At 39.0% G+C, this 18250-nt stretch overlaps 1 protein-coding gene and 1 long non-coding RNA gene across 2 annotated transcripts in view; one reads left to right on the top strand and one right to left on the bottom strand.

The window, feature by feature from the left end:
* plxnc1 (plexin C1) overlaps positions 1–1275 on the bottom strand; it is a 51219-nt gene extending 49944 nt beyond the window's left edge. Inside the window, exon 1 of the mRNA XM_015352302.2 lies at positions 210–1275. Within this exon, the coding sequence (XP_015207788.2) occupies positions 210–1139 (930 nt within the window). The 5' untranslated portion in view covers positions 1140–1275. The remainder of the gene's footprint in view (positions 1–209) is intronic.
* Positions 639–18250, top strand: part of LOC107078008 (uncharacterized) — a 36824-nt gene continuing 19212 nt past the window's right edge. Inside the window, exon 1 of the long non-coding RNA XR_001478984.2 lies at positions 639–728. This is a non-coding gene — a long non-coding RNA (uncharacterized lncRNA). The remainder of the gene's footprint in view (positions 729–18250) is intronic.

Raw genomic sequence — 18250 nt, 5'->3', positions numbered from 1 at the left:
CCCAAACAACACAGTTCAGTATTTCTTTGTTCATTTACAATAGGAATTTTCATATTTCATTAAATTTGCATATTTTCATTTTCACATGTACAGCATGTATTTCCAAGCATTCGTTTAAAATGAATGCATCAGTTCACTACAGTTAATTTAATTCAATTAATGCAGTTAATATTTCCCTGCTTTCCAACTCAAAGGACAATACTACTCACCTCAGTACATTCACTGGAGCACAAATCCTCGTCTTTGTCACTGTCTACATTGGTCCACGGCGTGATGTTGAAGATGGCGAGCGCGGTGTTATCTGGATTACTACTTCTAGCTGTGAAAACACCAGCCAACAGCACTGGGGGTCCGCGATTAATCAGAGAAGAGGAGAGCAGCACCGTCCTGTTTTTATCCTCGCAGCAGAGAAGGGTAGCTCCTCTTAAAGATTCCAAACTTTTTTGCTTGTCATCTTCGTTTTTCATCCAAAGTATTCGAACTCTTTCACTGTTTGTTTTCAAATTCATAATTACATAAATACTATTTTGAAACTGGAAACCGTCCACAAAATCTACATGTAGGACTGTGGCTTTTTCATTTTTTTCAGTCAATTTAATGTATGGTGAAGAACTGCTTCCTATATAAGAAAATATTCCTTCCCCCCCATCCTTCATGTTCCTTAGCGTTATCAGGTGTTTTTCATACTTACAATCCGTTTCATCTCCGTGCACTGCCCCAACTGTCAGGTACGTTATTTTTGACTTCGTTTTTATCAGAAATCCTAGAGCAGACTTGTCAGGGTAGATAGGAACGATGGTCACGTTTTCAAAATAAATTGTTTTTGAAATATTATTTAGATCGAGCACTTCGCAACCACCACATTCCGTGCTGCTTCCACAAGCGATTAACGTGCTGTTTTCTTCATAAACTACTAAAAGCTTTATCCTGTTGGGGTCTTTTACTCCCGAGACCTTCCTCTTTACTTCACAGTGTAAACTGAAGTTCATTTGATAGATGCAATTATCAGTAGCCACGTACAATTTATTTCTCCCAATAGCTATGTTATTGATTTCTTTATCAAATCTGTACGTTTCATGACCATGACCAAAATCTTGACAGGCGATAATAACAATACAGCAGAAAATGTATAGCGTCATTTTAGCTTTTCCACAAGTAAATTATTGAGTGATCACGAACGAAAACTCGGGCTGCTCCGTTTTTGCCTGTCCCATGATAGCAGATTGGTGTTTCAGGCTGCGTGTTTTATGAAGAGAATTGAATCAGTTCCTTTTTTTTGTCTCCAGGGCATCGAAAAAACTTCCGCAAATCTCAAGCTAAGCGAACTGCGTTGATTCTTTACTTTTCACTATCACCTAGTGTTCTACATTAGTCATTGCAGTATAATTGTTTTGCATTTTATTCTGCTTTTGCCACTTTGTCCGTTATAAGCCACAAAGGAAGATGGCACTTTCTAATGTCTAGACGTTATATATGTTATTAAAAATAAATACATTTAAATTCTTTCTGATAAATTCTTTAAGTTAGGAACGGCTTTGATTATTTTTTCTGTACCCGAGATGGCATGGAAATCACTTTCCTATGGGTATATCACTTACTTTCAACACTTGCTGTACGTCTGTTGAAGTGCATAATAACTTGGAAATGTGTGTAATATGTAGCCGTTGTTAAACCAAGAACATAGTTGAATCATCTGTGTATATTATTGTCATTGTTGTGTCTGCCACAGAGCTCGGCTGTGATGCAACACCTTTCTCTGGATAGTCATACTCCTATTTATGGAAAATGAGCCTCATTGAACCTGTCAACTTGACTATGAAAAATGAACTTTGTAGGGCTAAGAGGACAATGTGTTTCCATGCTCTGTGTTGTGCCCCCGTTTGTGAGTATTCTTCAAGGCTGTTTGTGACCTAGAACTGCCTGGGAAAGCTTATTGGAATGCACCCCCAAATAAATGCACAAAATTCCCTGTCCCATTCCCTGATAGACACACAGTGGAGATCTCTGGGTGCTTCTGTTTAATTACAGGGTTCAAGGACCGAAGAGGTTTTATTGGGAGTGCTCTGCTCCATGTCTAGCCTGCTTACAGAGAGTTAACAGGAATAGTCACAACCAGTCCTCACCATGCTGGTACTGTACCTCTTGTTCTGTGACACCCAGGGGTAATGACCACTCACAATGTACAAGTATAATGTACAGTAAAGGAACAAGTAATAGGTTTATTCCATGCTGAAAGAAAAGAAGAAAGAGAACACAACGTTTCGGCCATGGAGCCTTCTTCAGGTGCTCACACCTGAAGAAGGCTCCACGGCCTGAAGAAGGCTTCACAACCGAAACATTTTGTTCTCTTTCTTCTTTTTTTTCAGCATGGAATAAACCTATTTCTTATTCCTTTGCAGCTTCCGCATGCTGACGCAGCTACCCACCTGAACTAATGTACAGTACTGAATGTGCACTACAATATTGGTCAGTAGTGTGTGTGTCATTAATGAATTAATGAATTAATGAATACTATACTCTAGCATTGTAGAGAGGGACAGGTTTGGTGACTTTCCTGATCTTGGTAACAATTCTAAAAGTGACAGAAGACATACAACCTTCTTTATCCAGGGACCTTCTCGGCTTGTGTGTTATACTGCAAAAGGATAGTGCTGGCTCATGCACTCCACGTGTTGCCTGAAATGCTTTGCAACAGCAACAGAAAGTGCTGAGTAACATTTTCCTATCCGTACATGGGACTGATCAAAATTTCTAATATAATTCCACACCCATGTGTTTTTGAAGTACAAAATGCTTTGCAGTCAGCAAGATACTGACTTTATGGCTTGAAGTTCCTGTCTGTTGTGGAAAACCAAGAAGTAGAACTTGGGGACCTAAATAACAGAGGTATACAAGCAGTTGTAGGTATCCTTCACCCGTCACAGAATTATTTTATTAAACACCATATGTCTCATTGATACACTACTTAGCCACCTAATGTTTCTATTTGGAGGGAATTACTTTTAGAAAAGTCAAGTATGCCTTTTCATCAGAAGAAATTTACATGTAATTTCTCTTCTCTCATAAGCCATTCAATACCTACAGTAACTGAAAGCTGAAGTGTATGATACCATTACAAGATATGAAATAAGAGCTGCTGGACAGATCACCATCTCATCTGTTCAGTTATGTGTAGCAACTGACTCTCAAACATTTCCAACAGAAGAAGCAAAGACCATTGAAAATAATGAATCCGACCAAAAGAGAATGTTTTTAAGAACGCATTAGGGAAAAGATCAGAAGTCTCAAACAGGAACAGAAGTGTACATACAGTACCACATGGGACAACCTCTAGGCAAATATCTCCAATGCCTGAAATCTCAACATTATACCATAAAAAGCTATCCCTCCAACAAGCAGAGACAGAGGTTCAATGGAAATCTTATGTTACAAAGAACAAGCAGTACAAAGGAAATTAATCAATATCTGTAGTTTTTTCACATCTACAAGAACTGCTTCCTGTCCCAGCGCTCAAAGACCTGTTAAAATCCTAAGTAAATGAAGGCAATCAATGTCCTTCAGAAGATGCAGTTTGAAGAATTCACTGTCAACGATATTACTGTACTGTATATAGTTCAGATGGGTAGCTATAGTATTATTATGCATCAAGATGTTGTGAATGCAGTAAGCCTCACTAATGGATTTCATTATAGAGACCTTTGAAATACAAAAAGAAGTCCAAAAGAAGGCAGTGCCAGCTCAATTTTCAATATATTCTAAATGGCATGCTCCAATGGTAAATTATTAAATCTCCAACCATTCTGGTCCAAAGCTAAAACCACCCCAGCTTCTGTTATTGTGCTCCACTATACTGATGATACTGCAGTATGTATCTTGATAGAAATGGATCTCCAGACAATTGTCAACACATTTACCAGAACTTAGGAGATGATGGGACTTAGACTTAACATTCAGAACGCACAAATCTCCATCAGTGTGATTCATTGATGGATTGAAATGATATGCTAAAATCAAAGAAGAAGAAACCCTTTTTCATCACCTTGAGATTATAGCTCTTGACTGGACCAGATGGAGGAATAATATCTGGGGAAGAGCTCAGGACTTTGAGGCACAAAGGTGTCAGATGAAGGTAGCAAAGAAAGATCATTAAAGAGAGATCACCATGACCATACTAACACTTGCTCAACCTGCCAGAGAGTGTACAGGTCCCATATTGATCTGATCACTCACCTTTGGGTTCATGAAAGATAATCATCCTAACCATGTGGGATAGACAAAGAATGAATCGTACTCATTAGCTTATACATTAAATTTATGATAAAATGCTTAAAAATAATGTGGAGAGGTTTTAGTGAGCGGAGCCAGGTTTACTTCCCCAAGTCACGTAGACAGTATTCGTGGTTGAGGTCAAGTGTGGGTCAAAAAGCCAAAAGCACAGGACAATGGATTTCTTAGATGGAAAAGTCGAAGTAAAGGTAACTCGGTGAGGGTTAACTCAATACTAAGTGTGGGAGTGTAGGTGAGTAGCCCTTAAGTAGTGAATGTTGAGAGGCGTGGAGTGATGCAGGATGAGGGACATGGTTGGGTAATTAGGTTGTGCGTCGGTGTTTGTGGGAAGTTGCCTGGGCTTGTGACTGATTAGTGAGATCCGTGTGTCGGCTTTTGTGGGCTTGTGTCTGATTAGTGAGATCCGTGACATGTAGCTAACTGATCCAAGATTCTTATCCAGAACGTTTTTTAAAAAGCCAGTGTATTATGTGATACCACTGAGGGGCGGTCATCAAATGAATTACGTCAAAAGCAGGTCACAAGACAAAACACACCCATGGCATATTTTATTTTAAACAACAAATAAAATAATAAACCAAAGTAAGTCTTAACTCATGAATCAAGCATCTACCTCAATTATTCATGGGTAGGAACTGTAGGTCCCTTTTCAGGCCATAAAGGCCCATTGGGAATGGGGGCCAAGGGCCACCATTTTTCTTGGCTATCCAACACTGGAAGTGGAGGTGATGTGGTCAGCATCATGCTTTGGCCACCCTATTTCCCCCAGAAGGATTAACCCCCCGTACTCATTTGGAAAGCAGGTTGAGTGGACCTGGGAGCTGTCTGAAAGGAACTAGAGCAAGCTACATCACATGCCTCTACCTGGGATTGAACCCAGGACCTTCCAGTCAGGAGGTAGACACCCTTGACATTAGAGCTACCACAACTCCTCTAATTAGCTCTCGCTAAAATAAATAAATAATTGTCTGGCAGCTTCCACCACAGTTCACAACTTTTTCAATTCATAGTAGATTCTCTCTCGAAGAAATCGGCATTTGACTTATATTGTCTGGAAAAGAGTAGGCACCTGTGCCCTGTTCCATGCATTAAGTCATGCCTCCATTTTGTATTCCAGTTTCATTATGTGGCTATCTTGGTACAGTTAAAACCTTAAAAAATCCATGAAGTGCACAGGAAAATACTGCCCATCAACTATACAACCCTTAGCAGCATTACAATTATCTTTGACTACCGTGTTTCACCATGGCTGACAACCATGTTTCAGACTCCCACATCCTTTTGTGTAAAACAGGTGTCTCCTCTTCCTAGTTTCAAGTGTACTATTCTGCTTGTTTCCATTGTGTCTTTTCACAGTCTCCACTTGTGTACAGTTGTTCTTTTTAAATGTTGACCATAAAAAAGTCCTTTGAACCAGTTTCAAAGGGGTTGTTTATAGTTACAAAAAGTCTTACTAGAAAATAGAGCACTTAAAATTCTCCATTTAAATTATGCAGTTTTAACTGTGTAGTTTAAATTGTCTAGGGATCAAAAAGTCACTGTAAACACGTGATTTTATAGGGATTTTTCATCATTTTATATTTATAGTTTATGCTTCTGTCACTTGTATGGAATACTTTGCACTTGTTGTTTCTGTATGAGCTCATGCAGTGACTAGTTCCACTGCTACTTGGTTGTGGTCAATTATCCTTTCATGTTTCTGTTAGAGATGCTACTATTATGCATATATGTGGGTGTGTATTTAGGGTCATTCTTCCCTTTGGTTCTATTTGGGGAATTGAAAAAAGGGGGGATGTGAAACACTCTGTTCTGGCAATATATGGGAGGAGCTAGGAGAGGAATATTGCATTAAATGATGTAAACCAGTACGTTTACTGCCATCTTCTGGTGAAGGCTGAATAGTACAACACAGTGAAAGCCAGAGGTGGCAGATATCCACGCTCCTTTTGCATTTCATGATAATGATAATGTTTCTTTATTAGCCCTATACATTTTCTTGCATTAGGAATGCATCTTTTCACATACCCCAGCTTTTCTCCATGGAGACACAGACAGGGAGAGAAGCTTGGGGTCAGAGCACAGGGTCTGCCATTGTACGGCACCCCTGGAGCAGTTAGGGTTAAGGGCCTTGCTCAGAAGTCCAACAGAGTAGGATTCCTCTGCTGGCCGCAGGATTTGAACCAGCAACCTTCCAGTCACAGGCACAGATCCTTAGCCACAGAGCCAGCGCTCCACCCCGAGAGATCCCCTCAACATGCAGCATCCAGTTACTGTGCCAGGAAGTCCAGGCTGTGCAGTGAGGAACTTGATTGAGGTTCAAATAAGAAACAAATGCAAGATATTTGCTTTAAAATGTTCACTGCAAAGGTTAAAGAGCCTCAAAGTTTGCTAGTTCAATCCCTGCAATTATTCTCCATTTAATGCATTAATATATGACTAGCCAAACGTTTTTCAGAATTTTAGACATATCTAATACAGTGCATCTGTTTAGGTTGTCACAGGGGAAAGAATAGAGATAATCTTTTTGACAAAGATCTGGTGGTTAAAATGTTAAATTTTCCAAAACATGATATACAATACTTCCAATGTACCTATTCTAAGCATCTAATTTGAATTGTAAGACTGAAAAAAAAAATACCTCTACACATTAAGTGTGAATCACTGAGAAATCTTTTCCAATAGACAAATACTAAAATGGGTTTAATCACAGGGAAACTATATGAGTTCATTTGCGGGGGCATCGTCACCCCTCCCAGCAGAAAGGAGATGCTGAAACATGGGGTAAAGATGATCACTCAGCACCATTAATTAGTAGAGTGTACCCAAACCATGCAAGGAGAATGCACCCCACAACATTACAGAATCACTAAAACCCACCAGAACTGCTGGAACCAAGCACTCAAGGCTTTAGTTTTTTAGGCTGGCTCCTTTCTTGTACCTTACTCGCTTGTCTGTCAAGAACACAGTGCAGAATGGTTCATCGGACCATCTCGCTTTTCTCCACTGCTCTGGAACATTTTGATTGTGCTCTTTGCAGCGCAAGACTCACACACCTTTAGCCCGACTGTGGTATCCCAGGAGCTCTCGGTGGACTGTTTAAGATGAAACTGCCTGCTTGCGCTGTCAATTGGCCTGCAGTTGTTCAGCTTCTTTGCTTCACACTTTGAATGAATGCACAGATACCATGAACCTAGATACTCCACACTGTCACCCTTTGCTGCTGATGTCTGTACCTTACAGTACCACGCTGACATCACCTTAAATATTGCTGCTCCTGATTGGTAAGTTGAGCTGTCTTGTTAACAGAAGCTCCTGTCAACCCCGCCTCAATATTATCCATCTTTCAGTGTTACTAAGGTCTATCAGCATTTTATATATGGCCCTAAGAACATGTTACAGGGCTCAGTGCGCTGAATGAGTTACAGACGTGTCATCACCCCTTCTGAAAAATAGACACTGTGACTCTCCTATAGTAAATGACGTGGTCTTTAGGCGTGGGGGAGTTTTCTATTGTCAAGGGAGTTGCACTGTGCAGGTTTGGACAGGTGACTAGGATTGAATCCATGAAGGTCGGAGAGAGAAGAAAGAAGAGCTTGTCAGACATGCTTGGATGTTATTTACTTAATTAACACATTAGCCACACCTGTGTGGAAGTCCTTGCTTTCAATATACTCTGTGTCAGTCATTTCCATTTTTTTGTCCACCACCTGTATTATACCAGTGAAATGATTTCTAAGAGTAACTGTGAAACATGTATTATGTAAATCCACCACATTGTATGCAGATACATATTTAATTAGAGGCAAAGACAAGATAGGGAAGGCCAAATGGAGAGTAATAGCTGAGGCAAGGGTACTGTTGTACAGTACATGTGGTCTAAGGTAAGGTGTAGTGTGATGAAAGGTGAGCTAAAGAAGGGCTAGTCAGCCTCCTGGTGTGGGTCTGAGGGACATCAGGACAACAGTGCTGGAGCACATCACAATACAGATATGCATACCTGCAGGCCTTGCCAGTCCAAAGCATCAATGGTACATTTAGAAGGGAGGAAAAAGTTATTTTGCATACCAGTAAGTATTACAAAATATAGGAGGTTTGTTTTTTCCCAGTGAACGCCTGCCGCTAGGAACACACTCACATGGCAACCTTTTTACCCTTAAAAGGACTAGAAGGAGAAAAAGGATATACTGTACAGTATGCGAGTTAGCGTTATCTGCTTGCTTTAAGTCGGCAGCAAAGAAGACGTGCAATACCGACCACCGCCAGCAAAGCGCGCCATCGCACTATCAGGATGGAAGCGCCTTGGTTTCTCTCCAGGGAATCCCATTAGCGAATTTAGGAGAAGAAAATGCTCACGTGGAATATCCACTCTCATTTCTTTTCACTTAGGAGAGTGCAAAGAGGCAGCACAAGGAAAACACAGGCGTGAGATTTAATAGAAGGTAATTAACCGAGAGCTTAAACGAATCTGAGGAGAGCGCTTCCTCCCTAGTGTAAATGAAGACCTGAGATCTGCGTTTCTCAGGAAAGCTGCGTTGTCCTACTTTCGGGTAGCCCGCTTTGTTTATTCATTTCTTGGAACGGAGATGTTGACCTACGTTAGAGGGCAAAGCCATTAAGTACCACGACAACCAAAGCGAATCTAGTCTAACACGCTGTTGATTGAAAATTGCTGCGCTAACCATTACAGAGTTCTTTGTAATGAGTCTTGTTAAACACTGCTACTTAAAAGCCTTCGACAGATCAGATGGATGGGCGTTGCACAATTTTTCAGTATTTCACATTTAGATGCACAGCGGATAAACCCCTTTAAAATACCCTATATCCTTTAAAAATACGGTACAGGTGTCCAAAACCAGATTTATATCTACAATAGGTCCATTTCAATCTTTGAGCCGCTGATTTTAAGTATTTCTGCCTAATCTTTTGGTGCATTAACTTTTCACAGCTGTGAATTCACATCATTGCTGTACATTTTTGTACCATTGCCCTTCAAGAATAAAGATTATTTGTAGTTAATGAAAAATAATGTACTTTTAAGCACATATTGGCTGAAGTATTTGTAATAATCCATTCCCCCTTGACTGCCATCTGTACAAAAAGATCCTAATAATGCAAATTCCATAAATGTATTTTGCAGAATTGTTACGTAAACCCTACTCTAATTGTGTAAAACTAGATTCTATTTCCTGTCAATCCAAGAGCATTGAAAGGAAGCTGAAAGCACCGAGGAGTGAGATGGTGAAATGGCCTCAATGTTTGCCAGTTCTCAAATTACTGAAATCCATTTTGCATGCCCGTTGCAGCTTTCTACAAATTGCATACACAACGAATTATATTTTTTTAACATTTAAACGTTTATCGATGATACAAATTCAAGCCGGCAAACTCCTATCACCACCTCCTCGCGGTGCCGGCTGGATACAACGATTCGTTGGAACTAACGGTGAAGGTCTCTGATGGCAGGCGGAGCGACGCGCCGCTTGGAGTATTCTCGGTCGCATTTAATGGCAATGTCAGCTCAAAGATTTGGTTCAAACCACCAAATGGAGACGGGCGTCCCGACAAGCGGACCCTGCTGATGCGGGATTAACACTAGGATGAAGAAGAAGATGATACAAATTCAAATCTGGTCCTGAATATTTTAATATGATAACCACACTATTCCTCCACGCTTGACAGTCACCTACAAAGCTCAGAAGATACTGTAAATGATTGTGAAGGTGTTCAAGAAGAGTCCAGTCTTGCTGTGGTAACATATGGGGGACCAGAATGAGTGTTAACACTACCTGTTTCCTAACAAGGCCTACCAGATGAGAAATGGCGCTGGCCAACCATTAAGGTGACGTTCCAAAATGTACCATTCCATGCAATTGTCAGTCAGGGTGTCCTGCAGGTGAATTGGTGAATATTATTTTAGTGGTGTTGGTCTGTACACAATGTAACATGCATCACGAGATCTTGCACTGACTGAATTACAAAACGTGTCATGCACTGTTGTGTTTATTGCACACTTGTCACAAATTCAGAAACAATACAGAAAAAAGTTTTCCACACACCAAAGCATTTCACAGACAAAATAATTACCTGTTTCTCAGCATGATTACTTATTCTGGATTGGTTTCTCTACCAATGCTATCTATTGTGCCTCTGTATTCCTTGTATATGTCTGTAATTATTTGTGTCTTTAGTTCAGTACACCTTGTTTGGAACGACCTGGTGTATCAGGGAGATACTGTAGCAGGTAAACCCCTCTGTTGTGAGTTAACAACTTCTCTCGTGACTGTGCTGTTGTGTTTGTATTGACCATAGACTGCCAGTAAGGTAGAAACGCAATGTAAAAAACGGTTTCAAATGAGAGGAGGCCATTTGTTCCATAGAGATTGTTTGTTTTTTTATTAGCAAATCTATCCAAGATTCTAATTCAAACATTTCCCAGAAAGAAGTGATAATACCCGTGTTGACAACATTACTGGATAGTTTGTTCTACACTCAATAACCCTTTAAGTATGGACGTGCATACTGTTCTTGGATGTTAAGTGCACTACTTTCCACTTCTTCCAGTTCAGGTTTCAGCTATTGACTCTGAAGAAGTCCACTGGGTTAATAATAACTTGATTATGAATATTTTAACCAAATTACCTCATACTCCTCTTTGTTCAAAAATGAATAGATGCAGCTCTTTTAGCCTGTGAGTATACAGTAGGCAATTCCTTTGGGTCTTCAAATTTGCCTGTTCACTCTTATCTGGGCTAATTCCAGAGCACTAATTCTTTTTTGATAAATTGCTACTGGTCTGAGGACCTTATTCTTACATATGCAGGTTACTGAAAATGTTAAATACTGAAGTGATAAGAAGGACAGAAAGTTAAATGATTTTGATGAGTTAATCATCATGGTAACCACAATTGTGCACAGTGTTCTGTTTACATTTTCAAAATAGTACATGTTGTTGAGTTCTTGGTGAGTGGAAATAATATTAAAATGTTCTGTTTTATGTTAGGTTGAAAGGTTTCCGATTATGTCCTAGACACTTTATCATCTCCATTACTGTTCTTTTGCTATTGTAACAGTGAAAAAAACTATTTTATCTTTATCCTTGGCTTTTCTAATATGTTTTTGTACCTCTACTTATAGTTCATTATATTATTTATTTAAACTGTGTCCTGTTCTTTTTCATAATATTATATTATGATAATCCTTTTATCATGTGTTTTCTTTCTCCATACTTTTTTCTTAATAGATTTACTGTACAGTGGCCCAGTGTTTAGTGTTGCTGCCTCCCAGCCCTGGGTTCAATTCTGGCCCTGAATTGCTGTCTGCATGCAGTTTGTATGTTCTCCCCATGTTCATGTAGGTTTCCACCGGGTGCTCCAGTTTCCTGCCAGTCCAAAGCCATTCTGGTAAATAATTAGTATCTGGGAAAATTGGTGCTGGTTTTGGAGTGTGTGTGTCTGTATGTATTCTGTGATGGACTGGCATCTAGTCCACGGTGTACCTCCCTTTCACCTTACTGCCTGCCAGGATAGACTCTGACTCTTCTGAATTGGATAAAGTAGTTAGAAAATGTATGGATGAATTTATTAAGTCGTTTGGGCCACAACTACCTAGACTTTTATTTGCTCACACTCAGAATAAAACTGGCAGTCTTCAAGGAGAATTTCTTTAAACTGTTGCTGTCCGTTTGCTATGGATTCCACAGCTATCCTGTCCCTTTCTACTTCTCTTAAAGCTCTGTCTCATTGCTTTGTAGACCTCCTGTATACAGTAAATGTTTGCTTTGGACTCTTACCCGTGTAAGAATAGTGTACTGTATGTACTATCATCGCAGTTCTGCTTTTGTGTTTCCAAACAATCAAGATGGAGTAATGAAAAATAGATTAGGCTTTCCTTCTTGTCGTCATTCAGACAGACTGAGTAAAATGGTCATTGTTATCAATGTCAACCTTTTCAGTTTCATCTGCTAAGATCCTGGCATAATTTCCTCATCTGTGAGAGGAACGTTAAAATCTCCCATATTAACAACTACTTCTTTTACATACAATGATTTCTGTGATCTGTAAAATATTTCTAACTGTCGCTGGATTGTTTTGTTTTGTAGATACTAGGACTCTCAATTCTTAACCTCTATTTCCTGAATGTTTGTTTTCATGTATAGTATATTGTTCCACCTCCATGTTTCTTTCATTCCTGTTTCATTTCAGACTGCTATATATCAACGGTGTATTCATCATGATCACTCTTGGTTGCCCATGATTCATTGAGTGAGATTACATTGCATTACCATAATATGGTAGCATCTGTTTCTTGTATCTTGTTCAGAATATTCCTAGAATTTAGGTATAAGGCCTGAATTACTTGGTCCTTTGACTGTTTTTCCCTTTCAGTTCTCTTTTTGGCTGTACTCCCTGTGTATCTCTCTGGCAGGTTTTCTTTGGATTCTCTCCCCCCTTCCATTGCAGTTTAAATCTTTTTGGATTTCTCTGTAGATCCTCGTGCTGTGCTGATGGATTAACACGGTGCAGGCAGAATTCCTGAGACAAATTGCTGATTTAGTCCTGCTCTTCGATTTCTCACTAAGGTCACTGAATGTGTAAAGTTTGGAAAGAGTGCCATTTCCTGGATGTCCGCTGCTCATGTGAGGACAAACAACAATTACAACCCGGGTATAATGCATTTAGAAAAAGAGCTGGGTTTTCTTTCATTGGTCTACACTTTGCTAGAAACAAGAGCAACATGAGCAACATGCATAAGTGCTACAGTACTAATTATTTACTTCAATGAATCAAGTTAGGGGAAGCATGGCGGTGAGGTGGTTACTGTTGCTGCCTCACAGATCCAGGGTTTGATACTGTGCTTTGCATCTTTCTTGCTCAGTCTGAGGGTTCTCGCTATGTTGGTGTGGGCTTCCTCCTTCTGCCCAGAGATACAGTATATTGGATATGTTTGCATAGCTATTCTACATGATACCTTTATCCTTGGCCCTGAGACAGACTGATGCCCCATGACCCTCAGCACTATAAAGGGCACTCTGATGAGTGAAGGATCAGATGAGTTATTTTTTGGCATTTAGAGGGGTCTACAAAGATCTACTGCTGTCTGAGCACCGAAGCATTGCTTTAGAGTTTGCTGCTTAGGTCCTTGCAATCTAAAATTAATTAGGTTTTCTATTGATAAAAGTAATCAGAAGTTTAAGACCAGATCAACTTTTAAACATATTCACAACAGATGGCTTTTAATTATTATTAAGCCAGTACATTTTCATTCTGCCAAAATTCTATATCCCACGAATGGACAGAAAATGGTCAATTATTTAACTTAGCCATAAGGAAGGACCGTTATTTTCTCCACTTTTCAGACAAAGTCCTTAACAGACCTTGCAGTATAAATGGTACTACCTAACTTCATATTCCAGCCTCCCAGGAAATGTCACAATTCCCAGAAAAAAAAGCACAGTGGGCTTGCTCAGCATACCTTGTGCATATTTAATTTTCTGGTGCACTCATTCACATATCGTGGTGTTCACCCCATTGGGTTATAATATGTGTTTTACAAGACATTGCTGGCAGTTCAGTTGTGTTTGTGTGCTTTTTATAATAAGGTATTTAGATGTTTTTTTCTGCATATTACTGTATATGAAGGTTACAAAACTAACAATACTAAGTATCCAAAGATTTGCTACAGTGGGAGTTGAATATTCCGCTTCATTTTTAATTTCATGCTGTGAAACAGAGCAGTGTTCAGAGAACTCTGCTTATTTCCCAGAAGGTCTCCCAGAACGCTGTGTACTTAAATGCACTCTTCTGCTAAAACGGTTTTCAAATTACATTGGATCCATTTACATAAATCAATTTTGCTTTTAAATGTTACGTCTGATGCGAGACTGATTTATTTCTTCTTTAGAGTTATTTAGAAAGAACTGATTAGCAAGTTCAGTATGTTCTCCAGAATGAATGGTACAGTATGTGATAAAGAGTAACACAGTAGTACAAAAGACTTATGGAAATTTAATAAGCCTGAGAATCGACACAAACTAATATCACTGGACACAACTGAAAATGAAGTGGCACAAAAGTGAAGGTTAAACAGGTTAAACATATGATTAAGGAGTTTACCAATCTGTTCTTTACTAAAATCCTTTACATATTATAGCTACTAAGTACACATACTGTAACATATTATATACTGTATATTAATTTTTAACAGTCTTTTATCAACATAAAAATATCTTGTTAGACAGTTTTGAATTAGTCACACTTTACATCTCTTTGCTGGACCAAATATTTCTGTCACTCAGTATGCGAGGTGTATAAAAAGCACATCATAAATCAAAAAAAGCTCAAACACTCCTTGTGTATAGAGGGTAAAGGGTTGTTTTAGGAATGGGGGAAGTAAATGCATGGTTTCCTGAGAGTAAAGCCACTTGAAGAGACTGCATCTGACTTATTTTTCGCATTACAACAGCTCCAGAACATAAAGTGCACAGGATATCTACACTATACTAATTAGATAATGGAGCAATCACCGTTGATATTTCTGATATTGTTGTGATCTAGCAGTGAGTGGCCCGTTAAGAGAAATGGTATGATAAGACAGATGAGGACCAAGTAATGGTTAGTTCCACACTTATACTGTAAGTAGGAAAAAAAAACATGTATACAGTATACGTACTTGGAATTAACGTTTAACATTTACTTGTTCCTTTGCAGCCAACACACACGGACACGGATCCCTACTTGAATCTCATGATAGGTTTTGGAGCAGTCTTCTAGAAGAGGCAACACCAAGTTGATCAAATACTCTTGTTTGGAACCTTTCTCATGCCTTTTATATTCATGTATAGTCTAAGAATCTCCCTCTCATTCAGTTTCTTGCACATGGTACACACATTAATGATAACTGGAATAAATGCCTACCAACTGGTGTTATAAGTAAAGCAGCTCAACCAATTTATTATTACTTTAGTCAAGATTAGCTTGAATAAATAACAATATTGCTGATTTTCACAGATTTGTGTATCCAGGAGTAAAGAATAAATATAATTTTAAAAAAGGTCAGATGTGAGGATGGTATTTTTCTAAAATGTCCAAAAAATATAAAATCGTTTGATAATAGTGAATATAATGAAATTTCACTGACAAACAGATCTGTATGGAAACCACAGTCTGCTACAAAATAAACAATGGGTTCCTCATTAAAACAGAACAGAACACAGGGTTTTTCAGCACAAGCCAATTTGTTTTAATTGCATTAGATGCCTTAACATTTTTCTTGGAGCGAGATTAATGAGCAATTGTTATTTTATTCTGTGTCCTTGTTTTTAAGCGTTTCTGGCATTTGTTGAGATTTGCTGCTAAATAAAGACTTCACGAGAGAAATAAAACACTTAAACACTAATTCAAAACGTCATGATGTTACAGTATGTGGAATATTTTAGAATGAATGCTGGAGGCTTCCTTTAAATATCAAACACATTTTGTGACCAGTGAGTGGAATACTTGAGCTGTGATCTCAAGACACAGTGAAGGCAACTGTTATATTAAAGACGTTCAGATCATCGACATTTTGGAATTTCTAGGTTTTTTCATCTGCAGCCATCGCCTTGTTTATCATGACACCTTTCAGTCACATAGGTAAACACAGACTCACACAGCATTCCCTGAAACTATATGTTAACATGCTTTGTTAAATAAATTTGCACAGCAAAGCAGAGCTGAAAACACACATTGGAAGACCATTTGCACATACAATACCCCGTTCCTACAAATATGTACACAATAGTGGCTGTTTGCCAGGCCAAAGACTGCTGCTTCTCCACCCTTCATCTTAAACAATCCTTTGCACAGCTGAGTAACGCCACCAAATCTGTCTCACATCATAGACTGCTAATGGTGTTGAACTCTAAACTGGAAGGCTCATCCTGTTTCCTGGTGGGAGGTGAGCAATTAGAGCCTGGATAAATTGTCTCTTATATATTCAGTGTGACTTTTTGGCATTTATGATGTTGGTGTTGACCAGTTTATTATAGCAGCCTTCTGGAGATTTCATCTCTATTTCATTCTGAATGAAGGTAAAAAGTTTTTATGTACTACAGCAAACTTTGAATTTTAACCTTCCTCTTGCTCTACTCTCTCATTGGACCTAATGTTGGCTAAAAGAAGGAGATAACTGTAATTGATTCTCGGGTACTAGAAATGTCATGTACATACTAGAAACAGCTGATAACAAAGAAAATAAAACAACCCACCTGAAAGAGAAAATACATCTTTCCAAAAAATCATTAGGACAGGAGCTTGTGGAAATTTCTTCTCAACATCAGTATGACTTTCCCAGGGCCTGGTAAAGTTTTTTACTGGGTGAATCCAAACCATGCACCATGTGAACAACATCAGTAAGACCATTTTCAATGACAACATCCCTATCAGATTCAGGAAAATTTTTAAGCACTAATCCTGTTCTTAACCTAGACCCCAACCATAAACTTGACCTTAATCCACAGTCCTAACCTACACTTTATGGGCACATGCAACCCAGGCAAATCCTTCAAACTCGCTATATCAATACAATCTAGAAGAATATAGACTGGAGACTCTCACAGTGATGAAACCATCCTGATTTTTGGACACACCAATTCAAGCAGGTCCCAGAATTTATGCTGATCAGTGATCCAGATTCAGAACTGTGTGGCAGATTGATCCAGATATCAGCTATCCAGAGTGGCAGCTACCCCGCAACCAAATGACTCAACACCACAGCCATTCTACAAGAAAGCACAAGTACAGCAAGTTATCCTCTCATTCAGAATCAACAACCTGGTCCAAAAATGACAACACCACTACAATGAAACAGGCAAGACAAGAAAACCTTTCCAGCTGGACAGATCAAAACCCCCTTAATTAACTCACACCTTTACAAAGGGAGTCAGTGCATTTTTTCACAAAATAATAAGTCTTTCCTCTCATCAAATTCCACTTCCAGTGTTTCTGGTTGCTTCTCTAGTGGCTCAGGCTGTCACTTCTTGTCTAGTCTTCTTTTTAATCTGCTAGCCATCAGCTTTTCAGGCTTATTCACGAAGGCTGGCTCCGTGTGGCTCATTCATCTCTCACTCAGCAACAGAGCCCTGGTGGTTGGTTTTCCAGTTACTGTACCTCACGCACCTGCTGAAGGGCAAACATTTTTATAGGGCGCATCAGAAACCGTGGCCGTCACCACTGTCAAGTGTATCTTCTCAGATGGTAACTATCTGAAGGACTATTGGATATTTGTGTTTTCTAATCAGACAGGAGCATAACAATTGAAGAGCAATTAGTCAATCATGTTTTAGAGAGTGAGTTAGGGTATGGGTCCAATGTATCTGGTAGGAGGCAAGTGCAAAGAAAACTGACTAAACAAGTATGGCAATCAACATATGTATAGATACTGTACTGTATATATACCATATTTCACGTCAATTACAGAATTCACTCCTGAGTTTGAAAAGAGCTGTTGAATGGTCCTTTACAAGGTCTTTCATAATCATTATTCACTTATCTTTTCTTCATCATTGTCTGAATTCACCATTATTTATCAACACATGTAAAGCAGGGAATTTTGCATTTGTATTTGCAGTTTATTTTGCATTTGTTTTTGTTCTTATTAACAAGTATTGTTATTCACATTTGTGGTAGTAGCCATTGATGCTGTGTTTGTGGGAATCCATAGTGCTGTCCTTGTCTTACATCTGTTCTGCCATTTTGTGTTGGGTTACAGACCCTGAATCACCTCTGATGTAATGTTGTCTTACCACCTTACTAAGAGAAGTCAGGGGCAGATTTTAGGTTATTTAATCTGATACTCATGAGGTAGCAGTTAGTCTTTGAATTAGTGTAACTTATTCTGTGTGTGGTAACACAGCTGGGCTTATTTAGGCCAGTTATACTTAAAAACTGTTGGTGAGGAATTCCCTGGACAACAACAGTTTGGTTAT

This window comes from Lepisosteus oculatus, chromosome 7, assembly GCF_040954835.1.
Source record: "Lepisosteus oculatus isolate fLepOcu1 chromosome 7, fLepOcu1.hap2, whole genome shotgun sequence".
NCBI classification, from domain to species: Eukaryota; Metazoa; Chordata; class Actinopteri; order Semionotiformes; family Lepisosteidae; genus Lepisosteus; species Lepisosteus oculatus.
This window is presented reverse-complemented; position numbering and strand designations above follow the sequence as displayed.